Source organism: Micromys minutus (genome assembly GCF_963924665.1).
Source record: "Micromys minutus genome assembly, chromosome: 2".
Classification (NCBI taxonomy): Eukaryota; Metazoa; Chordata; class Mammalia; order Rodentia; family Muridae; genus Micromys; species Micromys minutus.
The window spans coordinates 71,107,729-71,124,945 of record NC_137971.1 but is presented as its reverse complement, the minus strand read 5'-3'; the positions used below and the strand labels follow the sequence as shown (position 1 = coordinate 71,124,945).

General features: G+C 40.3%; 1 protein-coding gene across 3 annotated transcripts in view; it reads left to right on the top strand.

Annotated features, from left to right (window-relative positions):
• SRCAP (Snf2 related CREBBP activator protein) overlaps nucleotides 1-17,217 on the top strand; it is a 46,583-nt gene that overhangs the window by 23,694 nt on the left and 5,672 nt on the right. For 2 of the 3 annotated variants that reach the window (XM_080911985.1, XM_080911984.1), the window contains 9 exons: nucleotides 219-401; nucleotides 619-885; nucleotides 1,221-2,689; nucleotides 9,675-9,940; nucleotides 10,050-10,252; nucleotides 12,504-12,673; nucleotides 12,830-13,026; nucleotides 13,121-13,235; nucleotides 13,449-13,568. In XM_080911985.1, the coding sequence (XP_080768111.1) occupies nucleotides 219-401; nucleotides 619-885; nucleotides 1,221-2,689; nucleotides 9,675-9,940; nucleotides 10,050-10,252; nucleotides 12,504-12,673; nucleotides 12,830-13,026; nucleotides 13,121-13,235; nucleotides 13,449-13,568 (2,990 nt within the window). The remainder of the gene's footprint in view (nucleotides 1-218; nucleotides 402-618; nucleotides 886-1,220; nucleotides 2,690-9,674; nucleotides 9,941-10,049; nucleotides 10,253-12,503; nucleotides 12,674-12,829; nucleotides 13,027-13,120; nucleotides 13,236-13,448; nucleotides 13,569-17,217) is intronic. The other variant, XM_080911986.1, reaches the window with a different exon arrangement.

Sequence of the window (17,217 nt, the reverse complement as noted above, 5' to 3'; positions counted from 1 at the left end):
CAGAGGGTATGGTTGGAAGGGGTCTTTGCGAACAAATGGGAAAAGATGATTCTAGAGCTGTTACTTCCTGCCTATTTCTCTTTCTTGCTCTTGCCTCTCCCTCAGGCTGATAGGTGTCTCTCTCTCTCTCTCTCTCTCTCTCTCTCTCTCTCTCTCTCTCTCTCTCTCTCTCTCTTTCTCTCTCTTTCTCTCTCCCTTTCTGTTTTCCCTTAACCCAGGGAATGTGGTGCACCTGGTGTCAGCAGGGGGGCAGCACCACCTCATCAGCCAGCCTGCCCATGTGGCCCTCATCCAGGCCGTGGCCCCGACCCCTGGCCCCACCCCTGTCTCTGTGCTGCCTTCGACCCCCAGCACCACCCCTGCCCCCACTGGCCTCAGCCTTCCGCTTGCTGCTAACCAGGGTGAGGCTCTTGGCCTTTGTATTTACTCAGCCCTTTTGGCCTTGGTCCTTTTAGGCATGCCCTGGGTCTACTATGTGTCTAGCCTTCCCTCAGTGTTGTTTCTCTAGCCAGCATCTCTAGTATCTGTCTGCCACTTTTCCTTTCCCCTGAACTTCTTCCATTCTTTGCGTCTCTTGTTTCTTTTCTACCTTCCTCTCAATGTAGCTTCCTCTTGCAGTGCCACCATCCATGGTGAACAATACAGGCGTGGTGAAGATTGTAGTGAGACAGGCCCCTCGAGATGGATTGACTCCTGTTCCACCACTGGCACCAGCACCCCGGCCTTCAAGTTCTGGGCTTCCAGCTATGTTGACACCACGCTCTACATTAACCCCTAGCCGTCTAACCTCACCTACTCTGGGTACAACTCGTACCCCCATACCCACACCCACTCTGGTGAGGCCCCTCCTCAAGCTGGTCCACAGTCCTTCGACTGAAGTCAGTGGTGAGTTCATAATGGCTGAGGCCAGAAGTTTTTATCAAACATAATGAGACATTGGTAGTTCTTAAGTTTTCTTAGTCATAGTAGATTCCTTTGTTAGCATGTTGTCTTAATTTGCTATGAGTCTCAAGCCTTGACCTAATCCAAGATACATTTCTCAGAATCCTAGAAAGGCCAGGTGGCCCTATTTCTTAAACTTGGACCTCGTGTTATGGGACTGAAGCCTTCCTGGAAAATTAGTGAAGCTTATGGATTAGTGGAAAGGATGGAACAGGTAGTAGTAGGAGCAGAAAATAATTTTTCATCAACAAGCTAACTTGTCCTCTGTGTCTCCACAGCTTCAGCACCCGGAGCTGCTCCCATGACCATCTCTTCCTCTCTGCACATGCCATCCTCACTCCCTGGGCCAGCCTCTTCTCCAATGACAATTCACAATTCCTCTCCCCTTTCTAGTCCTATGTCCTCTACAGTTTCAGTCCCTGTGTCATCTTCACTTCCCATCTCTGTCCCTACTACACTTTCTGCCCCTGCCTCTACCCCATTAACCATTCCCATCACAGCACCCTTACCTGTTTCAGACTTAGGTCCAGCCCTGTTGACCAGTGTGACCCCAGCACTAGCTGTTGTCTCAGCAGCCTCTGGACCACCTTTGGCATCTGCTGGGGTTTCCCAATCAATGTCAGCCTTGGCTCTAGGCTTGGCTACTACTCCAGCCCTGTCCCCACCTCAGACATCTGGTCACTCTCTGTTGTTGGCTACCACCTCTTCACATGTTCCAGGATTGAACTCAGCTGTGGCCGCAGCATGCTCACCTGTCCTGGTGCCAGCTTCAGCTCTGACCAGTCCTTTCCCAGCATCACCAAGTTCAGCTCCAGCTCAGGCTTCCCTTCTGGCTCCAGCACCTTCTACATCTCAGGCTTTAGCCACCTCTCTGGCTCCTATGGCGGCTTCACAGACAACAATCCTGGGCCCTTCTCCAACTCCTCCTCTGGCTCCGCTTCCTGTTCTGGCTGCATCGCAGACTCCGCTTCCAGCTATGACTCCACCATCAATGTCAGGAACCCCTTTACCCTCATCATCATTGGTATCTGCTCCAACTTCTGTGTTGGCTCCCTCATCAACTCAAACTCTGGTATCAACCCCAGTTTCATCACCTCTCTCAAGCCTGGCTTCTACTCAGACATTGACCCTAGCCCCAACTTTAGCACCCACTCTTGGTGGATTGTCTCCGTCTCAGACACATTCTTTGGGAACAGGGAGCTCTCAAGGGCCCTTTCCAATTCAGACATTGTCATTGACTCCAGCATCATCACTGGTACCAACACCAGCCCAGACACTATCTATAGCACCAGGAGGACCAATAGGTCCAACTCAAACATTGTCTCTGACCCCAGCACCCCCTCTGGCTCCAAGTTCTCCAGTGGGCCCAGCTCCAGCTCACACACTGACTTTGGCTCCAGCAGCAGCATCATCTGCTTCACTCCTGGTTCCAACTTCGGTGCAAACACTGACCCTAAGCCCTGCTCCAGTTCCTGTGCCCACTCTGGATCCATCTGCCACCCAGACTTTAGCACTGGCCCCAGCCTTAACACAGGCTCCAGCTTCCCAGGCGTCTTCCCTTGTTTCAACATCTGGTGCCGCTTCCTTGCCTGTCACCATGGTAAACCGGCTACCTGTTCCCAAGGATGAGCCTGAGACACTGACTTTGCGCTCTGGTCCTCCCAGCCCTCTTCCCACTGCTACCTCGTTCAGTGGGCCCCGGCCTCGACGCCAGCCCCCACCACCACCTCGTTCCCCTTTCTATCTGGTAAGTTTTACTTCCACAAAGGAATTGACAGTTGAGTTTCTTGTAGTGTTAATAGACTGGCTGGAACAGTTTCAAAGCTTAGTGTACTATTGGCCAGGTCCCATTTGGGTAGACTTGTGCTTCATGGGTGTGTATTCCAATATGCAAAACAGAAATTAATGTCTTTATTTTTTTATAGGATGTTTGGTTCAGGTTTTGGTGCTAGGGATTGTACCCAGCATCAAAGAGTAAACTCACAGTACAAAATTAACCTAGAAACAGAAATGTCTAGCAACTTCAGATTCTTTTTCTCCCTATTAGAGATGTTGATATTCCTTTGTTAAACCTCTACTCTTTATTAAGCAAAATCCCACTACTGAGCTATGTCACCTGTGCTTGCCCTCACTTTTTTAAAATGATTTTTTAAAAATTTTATGTGTATGCATCTTTGTATATCTCTGCACATACGTGTTCAGGTGTCCTTCAAGGCCTATTATGAGCTAGCTGCTTAGTGTAATTGCTGGCATACTTTTTTTATGAGACCATCTTGCTATATAGTTCTGGCTATCCTGGAATGTGTGCCACAATGTCCAAACCATACTGGAACTCTTAATCTTTGATCTTTAAGTCATTGCTTCTTCTCATTGTTTTCTTCCTCCCTTGATCCCTCCCCTGTCTGTCCCTCCCTCTCCTTTCCCCCAACCCCCTATGCCAAGGGTCTTACTATGTATCCTAGGCTAGCATAAAACTTACTACATAGCCTAGATTAGCTATAAATTTATGATCCTTCTACCTCATTTTGCCTTCTGTGGTTTCTGACCTCTGCTAACATGCCTATCTTTATATCTTACATGTGTATTTTGGTTATTTATGTATCACTTGAAGAAATGTCTATTCAGATTATTTACCCATTTTAAATTACTCTTGAGACCCACCTCCACTTTCTCCAGGTGCTAGGGATCAAACCCAGGCCCTGTGCTTGCCAAATATTGAGTTTTAAGAATTTTTTTCCTCTTTTAATGTTTTTATTTATTATTTGGGAATTTTCCATAATATATTTTGATTGTGTACTTTGCCCTTCCTAACTCCTCCCATATTTTTCTTCATACCCAGCCCAACTTCATTGTTCTTCCTCTCTGTTAGAACAAACAACAAAGAAAGAAAAAAGAAAAGAAAGAAAAGAAAAACATGGAGTCTGATTTGTGTTGTCCAACTACTCCTGAGCTTAGGGCCTACCCTGGAGTGGTAGCTGTTAATTGTGAATAGCTTCTTTTTCTTTTGTTTGGTTTGGTTTTTAAAGGTATGAACCACCAAACACCTGTCAAGAGTTAGCTTCTTGACTAGGGGTAGAATTCTCCTTCTTCCTCAGAATGGTTACTGAGGTCCAGTTTTGCTTTTTTTATTTTATTTTTGTTTGGTTGTTTTGTTTTTTGTTTTTGGTTTTTTTGGTTTTTGTTTTTTTTTTTTTTTTTTTTTTTTTTTTTTTGCCCTTTTCTATGCCAGGGATCAAAGACAGGGCTTTTGGCATGGTAAATAAGAGCTCTACCATTGAACTATTTGGAGCACTAACATAAGTTTATTGAGAATGTACTTTTTTGTCAAACAGCAATTAGTGATCATTGTCAAATATTAGTCACGTTATGAGACATTTGCAGTTCAGTGAATAGAAGGCAATTACGTAAAACTATAAGCATGGTGAATACTTTGACAAAAGATGGAATTTTTAGTTTTGTTTTTTAAAACAGTCTTACTATATAGTTCTGACTGGCCTTGATTCACTGTAAGGCTGACCTCAAATTCACAGAGATCCTCCCTGACTCTGCCTCCCAAGTGCTGGGATTAAAGGTGTGTTCCACCATGGCTGATAGCAGCTCTGTGGTTTCACAGACAAGCTAGAAAGATGTGGGAATGAAATCAATCAAGGCTTTACCATTTTCCAGACTAACAAGTTGCCCTTCTAAATTCTAGTATATCTAGGTGACTGGTTAGTAAGTTTTCACCTGTCACATTTTATTTTCTGGCTCTTGGCAAGAAATTTTGACATTGCTTTTCTGTATCTGTTCTTAAACTTTTTAAAACTTAACAAATGTGTGTGTTTGCGTGTGTTGGTCATTTTCACCTTTTCTAACTTCCTTGCATTCCTTCTCACTCCTGTTGAACCCTTTGTTCTCAAGACCCCTCCTACTTTACTTTAATGTCTTTTGTGTTTTAGGTTTGGTGGCCCATTAAGTTTAGTTAGGTTTATTTATATGAGTATTAGTGGGGTGGTTATTGACCAATGGCTTTAGCACTAAAGACAGTTTCCCCATGAACTGCCACTAATGGAATGTTCATTAGTGCCATCTAGTGAGGTTAACTAACTAACTACACAGCTGCTATGAGTTCATGAGTGTGATAGCTATTTCATGTCCAGAGATGACATTACATAGCACTCTGCCTCATCCAACTCTCATAGTCTTTTTCTTTCCATCTTGCTTTATGTTTTCTGAACTCTGGAAGAGATGAGCAAGTAACCGTCACTTAATTTCAGCACTGTGACCAGTGTCACCCTCTGCAAACAGAATCATTTCTGCCCAAAGACGACAGTAGTGATCATCTGAGTACAAGTATAAATCTTTAGGCTTGACACCGCGTCCACTTAGGAAAACAATAGTTGCCCATCTTCGTTGCCTCTTTTGCCCTCCCTCCCCTGAAATAAACTTCTCTCACATGGGGGCGAAAAACAATAGTAAATGTCATCATGTCTCATGTCTGTCCTTCATGAGATGTGGAGGAGCAGTTTTTCTCCTTCCACTCTGACTTCCAGAAACTGAACTCAGGTAGTCAGATAGTTTTACCCTGCGCCATTTTACCAGCCTAGCCTTAGACTTTTAGCCAAGTATGGATACCTTCATTAACATTCCTCTGTTAAATTAAAGGGCACATCTTGCCTAGCATGTTAGTTTTATCACTTGCAGAGTTCACAGCCAGAAAAGACCACTGCTGACTCTTCTCCAGATGCTCGCTGAACACTTTGTGGTACGAAGACAACTATCAAGGAGCAACAGCTTATTTACAATTTAATTTTTCTGTCCTAGTGTGTCGTTCTGCAATAGTGTTTTACCATCGAATCTGATGGGAAACCAAGAGCAGCAGAAATGGCCTATGTTGTTTGGGAGCCTTCTGGGCCTCCCTGACCAACAACTCATATAGAGGTATCTAATACCTGGCAACTGGCTTTTGTTTAGTAACTTAAAACTTTTGGGAATAGCCCTAATCACCTATGCAGGTTTCCCACTCACTTTTATCACTCTTAAAGTATATAGGGCTACAGAGATGGCTCAGTGGTTAAGAGCATTTATTCTAACAGAGGACTAGAGTTCAAATCCCAGCACCCATATACTCAAGTTTCACTGTGTGCATACATGTATGTTCTTGTTCATGTTGGTATGAGTGTACATGTACAGGTACATCCAGGCTAGGAAAGGGTATCAGTGGTCTTCTATCACTATCCACTGATTTGAGACCTGGTGCTCTAAATCTTGGGTTCACATTTTATTGGCTAGGCTGGAACTGAAAATTCTCACAGTTCTTCAGTCTGTCTTCAGTGATGTGACCACAGGATTTATGAGGATGCCTAGTGTGTTACATGGAAACTGGGATCCATACTGGGGCCCTCATGATTGTTCAGCAAGCACTCTTAAAATATTAGGTCCTATCTCTAACCCCTTAATTATACATAAACACAAATTGTTTATTTACTTTGAAATATGGTCTCTATGTAGCTCTGACTGTTAAGGATGGAACTCACTATATAGACCAAGCTAGCCTGGAATCTACACCCTGTATATTTTTTAAGTAGCTTATAAGTTTCCTTTTGGCATTTTTATCTTTAGTTTTGGTTAATCCTCCTTTTCCTTCTGCTCTACCCTGTTCCTCATCCACATTCCTTTACATTCCTTGATAGAGTCTCTCCCTCTAGAGCAGTAGATCTCAACCTTCTTAACACTTCAACTCTTTAATTCAGTTTCTTATGTTGTGGTAACCCCCAACCATAAAAATACTTTTATTGCTACTTCATAACTAATTTTGTTACTGTTACAAATCATAATATAAATATCTGATATTAAGGGTATCTGATATGTGACCCCTATGAAGGGTTGATTATTCCACCCCCATTGAGAACTGCTACTTTCATATGTATTCTGTTCTCTCTACAGGCACTCCAAGTTAAACTCAAATCTAAATATTCAAATCTAGGATCCACATATGATAGTGAACATGTAATATTTTTCTAAGACTGAGTTACTTCACTAAGAATATTTCTAGTTTCATCTACTTTTACTGCAAACTTTACAACTTAATTTTTCTTTTTACCTGAATAAAACCCAATTGTGTATTTATACCACATTAAAAAGTTTTGTTTATTTCTGGGTTTTATATTGGTGATTCAACCCAAGACCTTGAGCATATTAGCCAACCACTCTATTGCTGAGCTACATCCCTGGCCACTAAATTTCTTTATTGTATATGATTGCTATAACATGTGTCAGATGTGCAACACCACATGGGATTGTGGAGTGGGAAGGTGTGCTTGGTTTGGTTTGTTTCTTTTTGTTTTGTTTTTTATTTTTTGGTTGTTTTTTTCCCCCTAACGTTGGTTCTGGGGATCAAATTTAGGTTGTCAGAATTTGTGTGGTAAGGACTTTTATCCTTTGAGCTTTTTATCGCTGTACCACATTTTTGCATCCATTCAGACTGATGGGAATTTAGACTGATGGAATTACTTAGCTTATGAATAGAGCAGCAGAGAATATGGTTGTGTGCATATTTTTGTAACAGGATACTACCACCCACCAACAGTGAAACAGGTGTTTCTTTTCTTACATCTAATAGCATTTGTTGTCATTTCCACAACTTTTGGAGTAAATTGTCCAGAATACACAACAGAGAAACACTGAAAGCTAGATGTAATGGTGCACACCTTTAATCACAGCTCCTAGGAAGCAGAGGGAAGCTTATTTCTGTGAGTTCTACGTCAGCCTGGTCTACATAGTGAATTCTAGGACAACTAAGACTACAAAAAGTATCCCTTTGTCAAAAAAAAAAGTTTCATTGATATGCAGTGTACTCATAACTTGAAACATAGGACAAATACTTCAGCAATGAACCACATGAAAAATCTCTAACTTCAGTAAGAGGCTTCACATGTTATCACTAGAAGACTTTAGAGATAGATGCATATAACTGTTTAGAAGTAAAATGATCATTACAATGTAGAGATGTCTGACTCCTTGTAAGTTTACCATATGTCTTGCCACTAGGAAGATTGTAGAGTTCATTTAAATTATCTGCCAATCTTTTTAGAATGTCTCTTCAATACTACTGGGGTTTGTGATTTATTGATAAGTTATGCTAAGAATCAAAACAAAACAAAAAACAGTGCTGTCGTACATTGAGTGTGTTGTCCGAGAATGTTAGTAGTTCAATGAATATGTATAATTGGGAGCTACCTAACTTTAAATACAAATTTACATGGATAGTTTGTACTTTTATAAATATTCTGTAATATTTATAGTCAGTTTTGGGGTTGAACTTGATTTATAATACACTTTTAGTTGGAATGTTCTTACTACACACCCTACTAATGATATTTATTGAAGTAAAAATTATGTACATATAAGGAAAAACATCCTTTCATTTATATAGTAGATGACTTCGCTAATTCTTATTGGCCACTTTGGCAATTATTTGTCTAGCCATGATTTACTATCAATGTCTCCTGAATAGTTTCTAACCTTAAATTATAAACTTTTATTTCTTTCACAGTGACAGAACTTGAAAATGAACTATTATAGTTAAATTATGTAAAAAAAAATTAAATGACATACTCATAGAAAACATAAAAAAAGGGCTGGAGAGATGGCTCGACAGTTAAGGGCACTCACTGACTTCTCTTCCAGAAGTCCTGAGTTCAATTCCCAGCAACCACATGGTGGCTCACAACCATCTGTAATGAGATCTGATGCCCTCTTCTGGTGTGTTTGAAGACTGCTATCATGTACTCATATACATTAAATAAACAATATTTTAAAAAAAAAACAATGAAACCAAAATATAGAAATGTATATCTAAATATATATCTAAAGTCATGATAGTTAAAGTAATCACCTACATAACCATGATACATTAACATTTTCTTTGCTTTTCCCTCTCAGAGCTTTCCTCTGCTATCTTAGAGAAAGATTTTACTTCCTATTTAGAAAGCCCCTCACCCAGGCAATGATGGCTCACGCCTTTAATCCCAGCACTGGCAGCCAGCAAGTTCCAAGAGAGAAACCCTGTCTCAAAACAGTAATAAAAAACAGGGCCCTCCTTATTTCTTTCCTTTCCATTCTTCCCTTTCTTTTTCCTTATTTTTCCCTTTCTCACTTTTGCTTTTTTTTTTTTTTTTTTTTTTTTTTTTTGGTAAGCCAGTACTTCCTGATTTTTATTTTATTTTATTTTTCCTTATTTGAGACAGGGTCTCTCACTGTGTAGCCTTGATTGTCCTGGAACTCATAGAAATCCACTTGCATCCCCTCCCAAACACTGGATTAAAGGCATGTACCAGCACACCTGGTTCAGTGTCTGCTGTTTTGTTTTGTTTTAATTATATTTATTTGTGCATGTGCATGAAAGTGCCCATTCACATTCCATGGAGCTATTTCAAGAAACCATCAGTTAGATCCTCTGAGATTGAATGTTCCATAAGAAAAAATCCACCATTGTTGGATATGTAGGTTTTATTTTCAATGTTCTGCATTCTGCTTCAATAAGCATATAGGGGAAGATTAGTTTGCTCTTGTAAAGGATGTCATTTAGCACTGTGAAACAGTTTTTATTGACAGTTTTGAAAATGGTAAAGCACAAGGTATCTGTCTTAGCTCTATTTATTACTCCAGATTCCATGTGGAAGAACCTAGGTTTTATAAAGTTTTATTGGAAACTCTTGAGTACACTAGTTTCTTTTTTTCTTCTTCTTTAGGACTCTCTAGATGAAAAGCGGAAGCAGCAGCGATCTGAGCGCTTGGAACGAATTTTCCAACTTAGTGAGGCTCATGGGGCTTTGGCACCCGTGTATGGGACTGAAGTCCTGGATTTCTGTACCTTGCCCCAACCTGTTGCCAGCCCCATTGGCCCTCGTTCTCCTGGCCCCAGCCACCCCATCTTTTGGACTTACACTGAGGCTGCCCATCAGGCTGTACTGTTTCCCCAGCAGCGACTGGACCAGCTGTCAGAAATCATTGAAAGGTTGGCAGTGCTAAGTGCTGATGGGGAGTGGGTCTTAAGGCTAATGAAGGTGCTAATTTCTATGGTATTTCAGGGTCATACCTTTTACAGCATTCACTTTCTTTCATAGGTTCATCTTTGTCATGCCTCCTGTGGAGGCACCTCCCCCTTCCCTGCATGCCTGCCACCCACCTCCTTGGCTGGCCCCTCATCAGGCAGCCTTCCAGGAGCAATTGGCCTGTGAGCTCTGGCCCAGAGCCCGTCCTTTGCACCGTATTGTATGTAATATGCGTACTCAGTTCCCTGACTTAAGACTCATTCAGTATGATTGCGGTAAGTTCTTGTCCATTTAAAGACCCTCAACATTTGTTTTTATTTTGTTTGAGATAATATCTTGTGTATCCCAAGATGTCCTCTGACTTACTGCTGGAGCAGAGGATGACTTTGAACTCCTCAACACCAAATTATTTTTGAGTCTTTGTGTCAAGACTATTTATATCAAAGAAATGATGCTAAGAGGCAACATTTTGGGAGCTTTTGTGGAAGTGATGTATATGTGATGTTAATTGATTTATTTGTTCAATGTTTATCATGAACATCTGTCATTTTGCTTATTTGGGATAACAAGTAAGACAGCATAGCATAGAAGCACACCTTTAATCTCAGCAGAGGCAGACAGACCTCTTGAGTTCAAGATGATGCTGGTTTTCAAAGGTTCCAGGGCAGCCAGTGTACATAGAGAAACATCTTTAAAAACCCAAAAGTTATGGGAAAAGACAGCTGTGTCTGAGGGTACATCTGTAAACCTAACACTCAGGACAAAGAGACAGGAAGATTGCTTCAAGTTTAAGACTAGTATGTTCTGTAAAGCAATTTGGCAATCCAGGGCTACAAAACAAGACTTTGCCCTAGAAAGTTCATGGGAAAATGGTTTGCGGTGATATTAGAGTACACAGCTAAAGATTCCTTATGTTGAACATAATGCATTTGGCTGCAAGAAACAAGACCAAAGTTTTATAGTCACTTAAACCATAAGAGCATTTATTGTTTATATAGTAAGAAATTCTGAATATGATAATGTGTGGTAGATCACCAGCCATTTAATAGCTTCATGTATTTAGGACCATCTTACTTGCCTGCCCTGTCTACAGTCCTTACTTCTTCCTCTCAACCCTTTTCCTGCTGCTTCTTATCATTATTATTATTACATATTTTGTTGTTTTTGAAACAGGGTTTCTCTGTATAGTTCTGGCTGTCCTGGAACTCACTGTGTAGACCAGGCTGGCCTTGAACTCAGAAATCCATTTGTCTTTGCCTCTGCCTCTCTGCCAGGATTAAAGGTATGTGATACCTCTGCCCAGCTAAAAAGCTGAATTTTTATTCAGTAGCTGGGATATAATATATGAGAGAAAATTTTTAAAAAACCTTCTTGGGGGTGGAGAGCTCCATAATCCCAGTACTTGAGAAGCAAATTTGTGTAGGAGAGTAACTTTGAGGCCAACCTTGTCTACATAGTGGGACCTGGTATTAAAGGAAAAAATAAAATAAAAAATTTTTCTTGTGCATATAATGTGTCTGTTCATATGTGAATATGCAAGTGCATTTGCCTGTGTCTAAATGTAGAGGCCAGAGGTCAAAGCTCTCAGTGGTTAAGTGCTTTTGTGTGTGTGTGTGGAACTGAAAATTAAGTATCTTCATGTTTAAACTGAAGTTGTTCTAGGTCTTCCACCCAACCCTACCAGAAGTTTTTATTACTGTTAGTTTTCTGTAGATGCCTACATAGTATAAGGTCCAAAACGATTTATGTGTTGGATCCATGTGAGTTCTAGAACCAACTGAAGCTGTCAGACTTGGCAGCAAGTACCTTTACTCACTGGTCTTTTTGCCAGCGGACTTACTGGAAATAATATACATGTTTCTGTTTTAATTTTTTTATACTTATGTATTTTATACGAGTGTTTTGCTTGTATGTATATATGTATGCTATGTGCATGTCTGCTTCCCAAGAAGGTTAAAAAAGGGCATCAGTTTCCTGGAACTAGAATTACAGGTGGTTGTGATTAATCTACTAGGTGGGTTCTGGGAACCTAACCTGGCTCCTGTGCTAGAGTGCTTGTTTCTTGTTTCCCAGTGTCATTTCTGTCTAGTCTAAGTAGATAACCTCTTACCATCCTAGCCTGTCTTTCCTATGGTTGTAATCTGATCTTAAGTTTCTTTCTGTAAACCTTGACTATAGAGTTTGATAATACTAATGTGAATCTGTTCTCATTTTAGCTGGCATGACTAGTTAATATTGAGATTTCTTGCTTATAAACACTGCGAACACATACTCCTACCCTATTCCCTAATGATCTGTTGCTGTGTGGTTTCAGCTTTAGGTTAAAGAGGAATTAAGTCCCAGATAGGAACCTGCTATAAAGAAGAACCTTTAAGGGTAAAAAATAGAGTTAAATGGTTTTTCTTCATTGGACTAGGTGAAACCTTGACATAAGACCTTGATTACCCTTCAACTGTATTTCTCTAGTATTTCTTTGTGTATACCGTCATGTGGTTAACTACTTGTACTCCTTCATGTTACTTTCAGGAAAGTTGCAGACATTGGCAGTGCTATTACGGCAGCTCAAGGCGGAGGGCCACCGGGTGCTCATTTTCACCCAGATGACCCGAATGCTGGATGTACTAGAGCAGTTTCTCACCTACCATGGCCACTTATATTTGCGTCTGGATGGGTCTACTAGAGTTGAGCAGAGACAGGTAACTTAGGCATCCTTAGCCCTCTAGAGACTCACCTCAGTTTCTGTTTTCTTTTTCTCAAGCTTTTACCTTAAAGAAGGGACCTTAAAAATGAAAGTCTTTGGTTTGTTTTGGGAATAAATCTCCAAATACCACCTTTTTTCCCTTTCCTTCTAGGCCTTGATGGAACGGTTCAATGCAGACAAACGCATATTCTGCTTCATCCTTTCAACTCGAAGTGGGGGTGTGGGTGTGAACCTGACAGGAGCAGACACTGTTGTTTTTTATGACAGCGACTGGAATCCCACCATGGATGCTCAGGCCCAGGATCGCTGTCACAGAATTGGTCAAACTCGAGATGTTCACATCTATAGGTATTGCCTAATGTTTCCTCACCTCCCTTCCTCTTTATGTGTAGAACATCTTTGATATATTTGTAGGTTTTACACTTCATTTCTCATTTCCTAGGCTTATCAGTGAGAGGACAGTAGAGGAGAACATTCTTAAAAAGGCAAATCAGAAGAGAATGTTGGGAGATATGGCCATTGAGGGAGGCAACTTCACTACAGCCTATTTTAAACAGGTACCAAATAAAATCTTTTTTAAATGTCTTCTGTTTGGAAGACAACTTTTGTTCTTAAAAGAGTTATTACCCTATTTGCTAGACAGCTGTTGCTTTGACCTCCAGAGATCTCTCAGCGTTAGTTGTACTTCTCTCCTATTTTCAGACCTCAAGGTTTTTGGCCTTGAAGTAATATTCTGTTGGTTGACCTATCCCCTCTGTTATATCCAATAGCAGACCATCAGGGAGCTGTTTGATATGCCTCTGGAGGAGCCACCTGGCTCATCTGTATCTTCTGTTCCTGAGGAAGAAGAGGAAGCTGTGGCCAGTAAACAGACTCATATTTTGGAGCAGGTAACAGAAGGGGTCAATCATAAAATAGCACTGCTGCTCTAATACATGTTGTCTTTCCTTCTTACTGGAGTTTGTCCAAGAAAAGTACAGTTTCTACTGATTCCCAGATTATAGTGTTATGTTTCATTTTGATTTTTCTTTTGTTTTTTTAAGACTATCATGTGATTATATTATTTCCTCCTTTTCCTGCCTCCAAGCCTTACCCGTCCTTGTTGTCATTCAAATTCATGGCCTCTGTTTTCATTAATTGTTGTTACCTACACATATGTGTAAAAAATACATGTATTTCATGTATGTTTTCAGAGGTAACTATTTGGTACTAGATAACCAATTAGTGAGTGCATTCTTCTCTAGGGAAGACTATTTCTCATTGTCTCAGCATTCCCTAGTTGCTTGTAGTTCTTTGTGTAGCCTTGTGGTCTTACCCTGTTCACTCTGGCACACCTATAGCTGTTGTCTTTGTTCAGCCAATTTTCAGGCAGTCATATCTGAGACTTTATGGTTCTGGCATTACTAAGAGACATTTTTACAGCAAATTCCCTGATATTCAGGCTAGAAAGATGTCTCCGTGATTAAGAACACTGGCTATTCTTCCAGAGGTTCTGAGTTCAATTCCCAGCAACCACATCATGGCTTACAGTCATCTGTAATGGAGTCAGATTTCTTCTTCTGGTGTGCATGAAGACAGAGCACTCATACATTAAATAAATAAATACTAAAAAATAAATTCCCTGATCTTTTCTCTGGCTTTTACAGTCTTTCTGCCCCCTCCTCTAAACTGTGCACTGATCCTTAGGTGGAGGAGTTATTTTGTGGATGAGTCTATTGGGACCAGGCTTTACAACTCCACATTTTAATTGGTTGTGGCTTGTTGTGGGTTTTGGGGTTCTGTTGTTTTTGTTGTTGTTTGGTTTTGTTGTTTGGGGGGGAGGTTGGGTTTTTTGAGGGTAGGGGAGTTTGAGACAGGGTTTCTTTGTATAACCCTTGCTTTTCTGAAACTTGATCTGTAGACTCAGGCCGGCCTGGAACTCAGAGATCTGCTTCCTTGGTGCCAGAATTAGAAGGATTAAAAGGCATATGCCACCACCACCAGGCTGAGGATTGTTTGTTTGTATGTTTTTTGTGTGTGTGAGAGGTGAGAACCTCTATTATCTGTAAGCATAAGAAAAAAATATTTAGATTATGGTTAAGGATTATGCTTGTTTTGTAAAGTGGTAGATGTAGGTTCTCCTCCAAGATTCATGACTTCACTAGTTGTGTGTTTTCAGTACTGGGCATGATTTTCTCTTGTTGAGTGGGGTAGTAGTTGTTTTATGTTTTGGTTTTTTTGTTTGTTTGTTTTGTTCCTTTTTCCTTTTTTGTTTTGAGAGCTGAGGGGTAGGGTGAGACTGAGTCTTTATTTATAGCCCCGACAGTCCTGGAATTCAATACATAGAACAGGCTGGCTTTGAATTCAGAAGAGATTCATCTGCCTCTGTCTCCCCCATGGTATGTGCCTATATGCCTGGCATAGTTAGTGTTTTAAGTACATTCCTTTTTGTTTCACATTGTTTAGTAGAGAAAAATACAGGATTTGGAGTTTTGAGTGGGAATTTTTATTTTAACTATGCTAAGTTTGTCCTAATTTATGAAACTGAAGTCACATTATACAACCTATTTAAGGCTATAAATATACAAGCATATTTAAGGCTGCTCTTAAACTGCTAGGCTTAAGCCATTCCACCTTTTGATAACAGTGCTTTTTGATAATTTTACTCATTGAGCCAACTTGGAAACTTTTACGCTTATCAACCTCACATTCTACTTTTCTGTGTCTTGGATTAAGTATTTATTTTAGTTACGTTTTATTGCTGTGAAGAGACACCATGATTTAGGCAACTCTTACAAGATTAAGCATTTAATTGGAGACCTGAGTACAGCTTTAGAAGGTTAGTATGTTTTCATGGTAGGGAGTGTGGCTGTCCACATAGTGTCAGAGCAGTAGCTGAGAGCTTTACAAAACTGAACCATGGGCAGCAGGCAGAGAGATTAAAACTTCAAAGTCTACTTCCAGAAACAAACTTTTTCCAACAAGGCCACACTTGGAATACTTCTGAAACTTGAATACTTTCCAAACTGGAAACTAAACATGCAAATATATGAGACTATGGGAGTCATTCTCATTCGAACTACTACAGTGATATATGTAAAATGTCCCTTGTATATGAAGAAGATACTGGTGTTCATATGTGGAAGCCTAAGAAAGTTAATTGATATGTTGTTCTTGTTTGTTTCTGTTTTTTTTTTTTTTGAGACAAGTTTTCTCTGTAGCTCTGGCTATCCTGGACACCCTCTTTAAGACAGGTTGGCCTCAAATTCAGAGTTCTGCCTGCTTCTGCCTCCCAAGTGCTGGGATTAAAGGCATAAACCACTATGACCCACTTGGGAAGTCTTTTTAACTTTTGAAACATTACATTTTTTTACTTTGTGTGTACATGTATAGGTACGCATGCCATAGCACCTGTGTGGATGCTAGAGGACAGCTTGTTATAGTTGTCTTTTCATGGCGTACATTCCAGGATCAAGCAAGCATCTTTACCTGCTGACTTATCTTCCCAACCTAGATTTTAATGTTTCTGATATTTGTTTGTTTGTTTGGAAATAGGGTAAAACCTAACTAAGACAGGTCTATTTTTCGAGTACAGAACAGGCTACAGGTATGACTCAAATGCTTCAAAAAGAAACTGGAACCATGGATAATCTATGTATATATGTTTGAGTCCAACTCAGTCTGCTCAGTCTGCAGCTATGCAGAGAAACCTGTTTCAAAGTGGGGAGGGAGGGTCTAGAGAGGTGCCTCAGTTGTTAAAAGTACTTTCTGCTCTTCCAGAAGACCCAAATTCAATTCCCAGCACCAGACCTTGCTCACAACCATCTGCCTCCAAGGAATCAGTGTCTTTTTCTGATCTGTTAAGGAACTAGGCACACATGTTATGCACATATAGACATGCAAGCCAACACTCCTACAGATAAAGTACTTAATCTAAAATGTTTGATTCCTGAGCCTCCATTTCAAAACCTACTAAACCATAAATTTTCAATGTTGAATTGAGGCATTTATCATTTGTATTTTTTCAGAACAACATTTAAATGAGCCTAAGGGAGAAGGTTTTGCTTGAAATGTGCCCAGATCTGATTTGATATTGTTCTTGACTCAGCACCATCTAAACCAGATAAGCAAAACAGCCACTGAACAAATCTCCCAGTTTACTAATGAGATTAAGGATAAAGGTGTTGCTCATTTCCTTATTAATGAAGTTTAATGACAAGAGATAGGTACATCTCTAAGTAGTGACCATGTGCTTCAAAGCTTAGAGAACACTGGTTGATGAAAAACAGCCATTTAGTTACGGTTACCTGCCTTTGCTGGAGTATGCAGTCTGTTATGTAGCATGGAGTGTGTTGTATAATTCTTAGAAGGAAAGAAAGTGCAGCTGTAGAAGAGCATTGTATAAGGTTACCTACCAAATACTTTGTTGTTGCTGGGCATATAAATGTTTATTTATTGTGTATGGGGGGGTAAACACATGCCACAGTTTACATTTGGAGGATAGCTCTGTCGGTGTTGTAGGATTCAGCAATCTCCTTTTAAATGTGGAATTCAAACAAC